Source organism: Protomyctophum parallelum (genome assembly GCF_964188405.1).
Source record: "Protomyctophum parallelum genome assembly, chromosome: 1".
In the NCBI taxonomy this organism is placed as follows: domain Eukaryota; kingdom Metazoa; phylum Chordata; class Actinopteri; order Myctophiformes; family Myctophidae; genus Protomyctophum; species Protomyctophum parallelum.
The window spans coordinates 10096329-10106328 of record NC_139697.1 but is presented as its reverse complement, the minus strand read 5'-3'; the positions used below and the strand labels follow the sequence as shown (position 1 = coordinate 10106328).

At 44.0% G+C, this 10000-nt stretch overlaps 1 protein-coding gene across 1 annotated transcript in view; it reads right to left on the bottom strand.

Annotated features, from left to right (window-relative positions):
* Positions 1–10000, bottom strand: part of LOC310869524 (solute carrier family 45 member 4-like) — a 56805-nt gene that overhangs the window by 28785 nt on the left and 18020 nt on the right. Inside the window, exon 3 of the mRNA XM_083780303.1 lies at positions 7258–8836. Within this exon, the coding sequence (XP_083636429.1) occupies positions 7258–7564 (307 nt within the window). The 5' untranslated portion in view covers positions 7565–8836. The remainder of the gene's footprint in view (positions 1–7257; positions 8837–10000) is intronic.

Genomic DNA, 10000 nt, shown 5'->3' with positions numbered 1-10000 from the left:
GTTGGGGGTCTGGGGGAGAACAGATGTTTTCTATTCCCTCCATCACTAAATAGACGCACTAGCCCCGAGGCCAGCCATTACTGAACTCGGGCTCTATAGGCTCTGTGCATGCACGCATGCATGCGTGTATGTGCGTGCGTGCATGTGGTATTATGCTAATAGTCTAGTGTCCTTTTCATTGAATGGCACATTTAAAAATATTGTTTTCATAGATTCAAAATATATGTTTCGGCAACTATGCAGTTGTGGGAATAACATTTAATTTAAAAAAAATCACACCCGTGTGAAGTGAGTGGTGCAACTCTGTGTGGGGGTCCCCGGGGGTGGTGTTAACCATCCGGTACTGGGTGATCTCACCAGCCTTGGAAAATGGCTATGTGAAGTCTTGTGAAGGCTTCAGAGACTGGAGCGTTTAAAAGCACTAAATCTTGTGGGACCAGCCTACCTCACTGTCTGACTCACTGACAATATATACAGCATGGCCCCAAGAGAACTCAGGTCATCTGCTGCTGGATCACTGGAATGGAGGAGAATAATTCAGATAATAATTGGTGGCAAACCCCTAATGCCCCTAATATGATTCTGTGGAATATATTGCATCAAGAAATCAGGAAGGCAAGCTCAAGAAATTATAGAGGAAAGCTCAAGAAGTCATGCATGGAGGCAAGCTCAGCAAACGGACATCTTTAAGCATCCGTTGAAAACCCATCTCTGAATCTAGATTATAATAGCATCTTATATGGAGGATTCCATTTTTGATCCAGCTTTAGGTGTCTGTCCACAAACTTTGTCCTACACAAACAAAAATTAACACATTCCCTCCCATTCATGAGTTCCACAAGTTAATTGATGAAGAACAGCTTCGGTATTGTACAGCACTTTGGCCCGAAGTCTTATATATGAGAAAACATGCTATATAAATGTCATTAATTATTATTATTATTATCATTATTATTATTATTATTATTATGGAACCATAAAGCATGCTCTCCGCTACATTTCTTTGTTCAGCGTTGTCACCTTAGACTAGGGCACTGTGGTGTGTGTGTGTTTTTTTTAAATTATTGATGTTGATGACCTCACCAGCCCAGGTGGGTAGGTGGGTCTGTGGTGGTGGTGGTGGTGGTTGTGGTGGTGGTGAGGACTGGGTGGTGTGGGTGTCACTGCTGACCCATGCACATTCTGTGTACTCTGTACTGTGCATTCCATTCATATCTGACCCCGATTAGCAAACACATAACTGACCCATATAGAGTTGCACTGAACACACACTCGTGCACACACAGATGCAAACGCACATGCGAGTGCACACACACACACACACACACACACACACACACACACACACACACACACACACACACACACACACACACACACACACACACACACACACACACACACACACACACACACACACACACACACACACACACACACACACACACACACACACACATTGTGTCAGGTTAGGCGAGCAACAAGCTCACAGTCTATCACAATGTGACACGTTTTTGCAAGATTTTGAATATCAACTCGTATACAAAGATACAGTAGGTTTCACATCAAAACTGCGTGTGTGTGTCTGCGTCTCTGTAACAATGTAGCAGTGTTTCAATGACAGGGAAAGATTATGGTGATTAGTCGGTGTCTGACCTGAAGCCACTGGTTTATATAACCCAGTCAGTCACACACAGGCTGCAAGGTCAGAGTCTAGATTAGACAACCTACAGTGGCGCGATAGGATCACTTAATGGATTAGACAACTAGCTACCGTACTGGCATGCATATAGACACACCGTACTGGCATGCATAGACACACCGTACTGGCATGCATGGCACATGTTATAGACACATTCAGAGACGGGTCCCCTGGTCGCAGCCAACGTATTTCCTGTAGGCGGGAGACAAGATACCTGCGGGGTACACAGCTCTTTCACTACATTGAATGGGAAAGTGCAACTACAATTGAAACCCGATTCTCTCCTGTGGTCAATGCGTTTCTGGTTTTTTGTGGACACATATATCCTTGTCATGTGGGCAGGACGAAAATATCAGATTTGAAAAAGATCCATATACGTGGCCTTAACCCATTCTGACCGGGCACCCATTTTGGTGTTGGCATCATGTTATGCTTTAGCTATTTAAAAATAGCAGATCTACAAGCTCGTATCGCGCCACCGAGTGGCGCGATACGAGCTTGTAGGTCTGCTATTTTTTGAAAAATCGAAGAGCGACTGACATTTTTAGAATCTGATCTCAGGTCAGAATGGGTTAATCAGACCAGTGTGTGTCCGGCGGAAACCTTGTATGAATCTGAAAATCCTTGTTTTTCGGAAAACCGACGGAAAAGCGCAGTTAAAAATCTGAAAACGCGTCCAGTGTGCAGGGACCTTTAGTCCTGTTTCTGGACAGATACATGCTGGATAAGCATTAAGCACACACAGCACCATGGCAGGTAGCTTGAGTGTATTCCATCTAGGCCAGTGTTTCTAAATTCCAGTCGTGCATACCTATATGCCAACTGCTTGTGTTTTCTAATCTATGGTGTAGTTAACCTGGCATTCACCTGGTCACCCGGGTATGCACCCCGGTCACCCAGCTCAGCAATGAATGGCTGGAATGCAAACGTAGAAAAGAAAATGCATTCAGGGGAAATATTCCTGGGTTAAAAACCACTGATCAGGGTGACAGGGTCCCAATAAAGAATGCTAAAGTAGAAACCTTGACCATACAGTATGCATTATGACAAGGCTGAAAGCAACATGGTAGTAGTATGTTGGACATTTATTTTATACCCAACATGCTGCCATAGCAGTCAGTAGTCCAGCAAACCTACAGCATACGTTAGCTGGAAGTGTAGTGTTCCTGCCAGATGACACAGTGCCAGAGTGGGAAGGGAAGGTTAGCCAAGGAAACAGAAACAGGCCACCTGATAAAACAGAAAGAGGGGGAGATAGCAAGTACAAGAGCCCAACGGGGTGATACCAGGCCTTAAGGTAACCTCAATGCAATGCATGGGAAACCAAGGGGACCAACAACATGTTGACTAAGAGCCATGAGGCGTGCATCCAGAACACAAGCCTTAACAGGGTCTGTTTAAGGCCTAGATATTCAACTGATTCTGCCCTGCAGGACTTTCTTGTGGGCCCAAAACATTCAATTAAACAATAATATGTAGTTGATGGCCTTATACGTCAGATTGCACTCGGTTTGGGCTCTTTTCTGTGTTTCCTTACCCCCCTCCCACCCTCCCTCCTGCCCCCCAACTCAAGTAATAGTAGAATTGTGGACCCCTGCCTAATCTAGTTAAAAGGCACCATCCTCACAGAGAAAGAGCCTCAACGGGGCAATTCAATGCCATAATAAGGCATGCAGCCTCGATGAATAGAGACAACGTTTCCAGATGGATGGCTGTAAGCTGCTTTGGTAAATCTAAGAAAGGCCGCAGCGTAAACAAAATGCACTTATTACTGGTTTATGCAGAGCACAAAGCACTCAGTATTGCAAATCCTACTCTGAAACGGAACGTGAACATGGAAGCCGCTTGGAACCCTAATGCCTAATTCATACTTTGTTGTACGACAGTGTCGTGGCATTCGACTAAGTACACATCAGTCTTAATATTCACGCACGCACGCACATACCCAGGTGCGGTACTTAGTTCAGACTAGTCATTTGTCCGACAAACGTCAACCTACCTCAAACTCTAACCTAATCATAACCGCAAGCACGGGAGCAACACATGTCGGACTAATGCTCCGTCGGAATTACGTATTACATATTAAAAAAACTTTGATGACAAAAAAAAAAAAAAAAAAAGAATTACGTGCGGATCGCACGCACGCACAGACACGTGCACGCACGCACACGCACACACACACACATACACGGACAATAAAAGGACAAGGACGATAAAATAAGAACCATTGAATTTTTGGTGAGCTATTTATCAGCTCAGGTCCAGTGGAATGGTATACCTGATGGATTTGACCTTGAGCAGTTATGTAAGGTAGCATGCTGCAGGTCCTGAGCAAAAACAGCTGATTACATTCACAACACACAAACACACCGCTCATCACACTTGCTCCACGGTACCCTTCGTCTTCCTGTCCTCATCGTCTCTCAGTCTTTCCTTTCACCTGTCCTCCCCGTCTTTTGCCCCCCACCCCAACCCCCGTTCTCCCCCTCCCTTTACCCTTGACTAAATCCCTTGACAACATTAAGACATTTAGCCAAGTCTATTTTCTGGAGGAACTTGGAACAGGTGCAACAACCAAACTTTGGCAGCGGTGGTGAGAGAGATGAACAAAAACATGGACAAGCAGACAAACAGGCAGAAGAGCCTGCCAACCAGTCAGACAGGCAGAGTCGGTTGTAAAGTCTTTATATAATACCAGTAGCGATCAGAGTGACTGAGAGGCCATTTGAATTTTAATGCCAGCTGTCTAACAGGAAATATGTGATAATGGAGTTCAGACACAGTTCAGACACCTGTATGTTTTCCACCTACTGTATGGCCTTAGATTTAGAAGACAATGTACAGTAAGAGCATTTAAATACAGTTAAAGATCAGTTTCTATAGTGAAATGAACAGAAACAGAACAAAGATTGTGTTGCGTGTTTCTCTTTACAAACCACTCAGTGTTAAATGTAACTCTTGTGCAAAATTGGACGTACATGATTTTATTTTAAACACACACTGAGGATGTTACTGTGTACTAGTGCGACTTTTTTTAAGACATGGGAGACTGCATCTAAGACAATCTAACTAGATTGCTTTGTTCTCTACATCAGTGGTTTTCAACCCTTTTCATATTATTCCCATTATTTATTGGGCACTTGGGCCACTCAAAATAACAATTATTCTACATTCTCTAATTGTGTAGACTTCTTGCAAATTAAGTAATGCAGATGCTTAACAATAATTTTGCTCTTGAGGGATTTAATAATTGAATTTGGTTACCATCTCTCCATCATTAATTAGCTGGGATGGGGAACCACTAGAAACCCCCTCAAGGACCACTGTGGTCCTCGGACCACCGCTTGAAAACCAACCACTGCTCTACATCTATCTGAGGCCTCAAGATTATGAACAACAATTTAAGATACGGTAAGCCTTTTCAGGACATGAAGACAACTCTCCCTCACCTCAAACCTCTTTCACTGGGTTGTGTAAACACGACATCCATGAGCCAAGATGTTAGCTACGCAAGCGCGCGCACACACCCTCCATGCACACTAAATGACCCCTGTGTTGAGGGGAAAACACCTCATTCTGCTACACACACATTGTTGTTACTCAGGGTGAGAGCACCAGCCAACTACTGCACATAGTTACAGCGCTAATAAATAGGAGGCAGTCTTTTAAGCTCTCAAGGTCAATAGTTGCAATCAGTACGTCTTCAAAATAAAGATCTAGAGTTCTTCAACTCCATATGCACTGGGTGTGAAATGCTTAATTGAGATTCAATGCATTAATAAAAAAATAATAATGGGTAGAGAGTTCGTCCGGGAATTGGAAGTTTGACCCTCGGCTCTCCCCATCTAAGTGTCCAAGGCACTTAAATCCTCCCCTTGTGCGCTTATCAGAGCCATCTGATAAAGTCATCTGCTGGGTGAATGCAGGAAAGAAATGTCCCCCTTTTCCCAAACCAGTAAATAATGCCTTTCCCTAACGTTATTCACAAATAAATGTATATCTTTGTGAACCTATAGCAGAATCTCACAGTTCAATTTTGCGTGCCAAACCTTCGGTTGGGAAACTGGAGACCCAAATTGTGGTGAGATGAGTCAGTGTGAGTCATCCCAGTGATTCAGCCTGGTGCCGCCTTTGGTTTGATGGCTTTTGGTGGACACTCTTAATCTGTGCCTCAACCCTGCCTCCGAAACATGGACCAGAATCTCCTCAGACAGATCTCAAACTAGAAAACATCTGGGATGAAACTATAGCAAATAACACAATGCCGTCTCCAGCCTAATAAAATGTATTAACAGATAAGAAACTGCAATACACATGAAACAGCAAAAATCCAGGGTGCTCCATTAACGATGCAAGCATACAAACTGACATAGTTTCCACTCATTAAGAATTAACCACTTAATTCACCAAAAAGCAGATATTCAAACCAACAACGTGCTTGTAGATAGGTTATTTACGAATGGCCGAAGAATAACTGGCTGTGAGGACAAGAAAAGCTGAGAAACAAGGAATAATCTAACTGTTTGAAGCGAGCAGTACCCAACAGGTGGTCGGGGGTGGTTGGAGGAATACTTGTTCTTCCTGCTGTTGCTATGAGACTGCAGGAAATTACCATCTTAGCATGTTCATTCAACAACAGTCTGAAACACATTCAACTCGGCGTGCTCTGCACTTTCTGACCAATCATAATGTCAGACGTCAGATATAAAGACACATTTTCCACAGTCAATATGAGACAGCCAGGAGTTGTGTAATTTAGTAGTGGCCAGCAATGTTCAATCACGTTTATTATGTAAGATAGGACACATCACATCACAGAGAGAGAGAGAGAGAGAGAGAGAGAGAGAGACGACTTTGGTTTGAGTAGTAAACAAGGTTATGGCTGCGTTGGCATTTCATCTCCCTCCCATTCTCTCACCCCGTTACTCTGTCCATCTTTCCTATCGCTCTCTCCTTTTCTCACTCTCCCTCTTTGACTTTTCACACATTCTCTGTCTTCATGAGGAATGTGTTGGTGGTGTCTGTCTGTGTGTGTGTGTGTGTGTGTGTGTGTGTGTGTCCAGGGTTAGGTGCGTCATGGTGCTAATCCCCAGACACATTTAGTGAAAGGCTGATCAGTATCAAGGGTACCCAGAGCCTAGAACACAGCACATGTAACCAGCTGCAAAGAGCTCTCCCTGTAAGACAACTCAATGTGCAGTTGGAAATAAATTATATATGTGCACATTAATAGCACAAGAGAAGGCCATTGTAAGCTATCTGATACCAACCAATATTGCACGGATCTAGAAAGCAATCTTAGACAGCAAAAGAACAGTACAAATAAATATTGTTTTCCCGTCCCTCACTGTTGACTTCTTTTTTTTTAACTCCCATTTATTTTTTATTAACGAACCTACAAAACAAGACGCTTTGAGGATCTGAAATGCATATAGAATGTTGATGTGCATCATCTTTGTTGGCATTTACGAACTCCATGTTAGCAGCAAAAAAAAACATTGTAAGCGTGAGTGTGTGTGTGTGTGTGTGTTTGTGTTGTGGGTGTGTCTCCTCACCTATTTGCAGCAGTACTGGTGTCACCAGGGCCGTTTCCATGGCGTAGCAGAACTCTCGGCCAAACATGACCGCCCCGTGCATCACCCATCTCTTCAGGGGAATGCGGTCTAACGACACCTCGCTCACCGACTCCTCTCCTTTTCGTCGTTTTCGCCCCGATCCCTCCGTCTCTCTCCCTCCTCCTGATCCTCCTGTGTCCACGTCTGCGTCTGTCCGTGCAGGGTTCTTGCCATTGACCCCAGCCACCAGAGCTCCGACCTGCATAGCGTCAGGCTCTGTGTTCTGGGGAGGCATGGTGGAGGGCATGCACGCGACGGAAAACAAACGCGCCCCGTCCCCGACGACGGCAACAATGTTTGCGTCCTTGACAAAATTGGATGCTACTAGCGTTACCTCCTCAAAGCAGAAGCTAACAAAAGCTAGTAGTTAATGGACAACAATTACTGAAGCTCTCAGTAATGGGGTGTTGACAAAGCAAGTACGACTGTCCCCTACAGGCTAGTAGTGGTAAGTTACTTATAGTTTCTTAATTATAACAGTTACTCATAGTTGCACTTCCAAATACTTAAAAGGTAACTATAACTTCTGGTGTTTGGTGGGAAAAGAAAAAACACCACCAAAAGGCGTATTATTATAAAGAATTTCGGAACTAAAAACAAACCGATTAGTAATGGATCCTCTTCCACCACCGTCTGAGGTAATGAAGGTAACGACCTAAGACAAGGTCTCACTAGCACTCAAAAGGCCCAGATATGACAACCAAATAAAGAGGAGTAACAGATGCTTCCTTTATACATTTAGCAGTATGCTTAGTCACTGTCAAAACTTCTAAAACATCCAAAAAACAAAACAAAAAAAAGACAAAACTATTTGGGATTCCAAACGATTTGGGATTCCAAACGAGTCGTTTTCTCTAAAAAGTTGTCCTCCAGAAGAAAGGTAGCTTCCAATTTGACAAATGAATCCTCCATTCACTGTTTTGTCTTCGTCTCCCCCGGAGATTAAAACAAAACAACCAACCAATAATCCAAGGAGCAATTATCCCAGAAAAATTAAGAGCGTTGATTTATTCTTCTTTCACATGAAGAGTGCAAGTTACATTCCGTGTGTACAGCGGTACTGTACGTGTGCATGTGATGTGAATGATTCTGTCTTTTGGTGTGTATGAGCGTGTGCGTGGCCCTGCCTGACGGAACTATCCGACTACTTTATTTGGTATTAAAGAGTGCGTACTGCATGTACATGTGAGTGTTTGTGTCACTGTGTATGTATGTCTGTATGTACGTGTATGTTTTTGTGCGTGTGTACGTGCGTGTGAACGTTTATGGCTTATTTGACATCGAGGTTCCTCCTCCTTTTTACTGTCTATTGTAAGCGGTAAAAATCCATATAGAACACCACTCAGTGAGTTCCAGAGTCATGTTGGTGTTACGTATTGAGGGTTGGATGGCAGGGTGGAAAGACGAGTGGGTCACAGGGAGGAGGAGGAGGCCGCGGGGGGGAGGAGGAGGAGGAGGACAGGCAACGCAGGCGGGCGGAGCTCCTTGGTGGATCCCCATCGATTGGCTGATGATCAATCTAAAAAGGAAAGAATAAACACACACACACACACACACACACACACACACACACAACACCAGCCAACACACACACACACACAATGTTGTTGACCACCACGATGTTTGGCGAGCAGGAGCAGAGCAGGCGGCGATAGATGTCCGTTGGAAGTCGTAAGAGTTATGGAACCACGTGGCCATGTTTCCCATTGGTCGAGAGAAGAGAGGAAGGAACCAATCGCCATTTCCGTTCGTTGGTTGGAGCCCGGGCAGAGAATAGAGGGAGAGAAACAGACAAAAAACAACCTTGGTTAGCAAATAAGTGACAGAAACACTTGCACCTGTGCTGTTGTCTGCATCCAACAGACGTAATCTCTTTTTAGATTGTCAATTCTGGAATAAAACAGGTTTCTTTTCAATTGACTGGTCTGACAGTGTATTGGAAATAGCTGGCTCCTGACCGCTGCTAACAAAACTTTTATTTAATTTCAGATATCTAAGAAAAAGACTGCAAGGATTCCTGTGCTTTGCCTGCATGATTGACTACAACACCAAAAAAGGCTAAGATCGGCGAGGCCATGCAGGCTGCTAAAATAGCATGTGTTAATCGCCTCATATCAACAGAGACAGCACAACATGTAGACTCAACAAATGTTTCCGTTTAAAGCAATAGGACACATTTGAGTGCAAAACTATGGTTTCTTTCCAGTAAAAGGCTGCAGTTATTGGCTTTGAAAATAACAATTTTACTTCCATGAGGAAGTGCATGATTGGTGATGATATTTTGCATAGTGAAAAAGTGGACACAAGGCACATAATGGTGCCACGGTTCACATGGGTCTGTGTGTGCAGAGCAGAAGAGAGAGAGAGATAGACTAGACTGACAGACAGACGGACAGAGAGAGAGAGACCCTTTACTTGATACCAAACATCCTGGAGCAACATAGTAATACAGAGGGAGAGCAGACACGCAGGTCTCCTCACACGGCAAGCGATTGACGCCGACGCTCCTCCTAGTAATTCATTTTCAGTGAGAGGCGAGTGGAGTGGGCAGGTAGGGAGGTACGGGCAATCTGACAGAGGGGGCGACAAGCGGGTGCAATCCCGTTAAACGGTCCCGCTTGTGCCCATGTTTAATTGAGTTTAATAGTGTTTTTTTATTTTTGTCTATTGTGCATCCAAACCA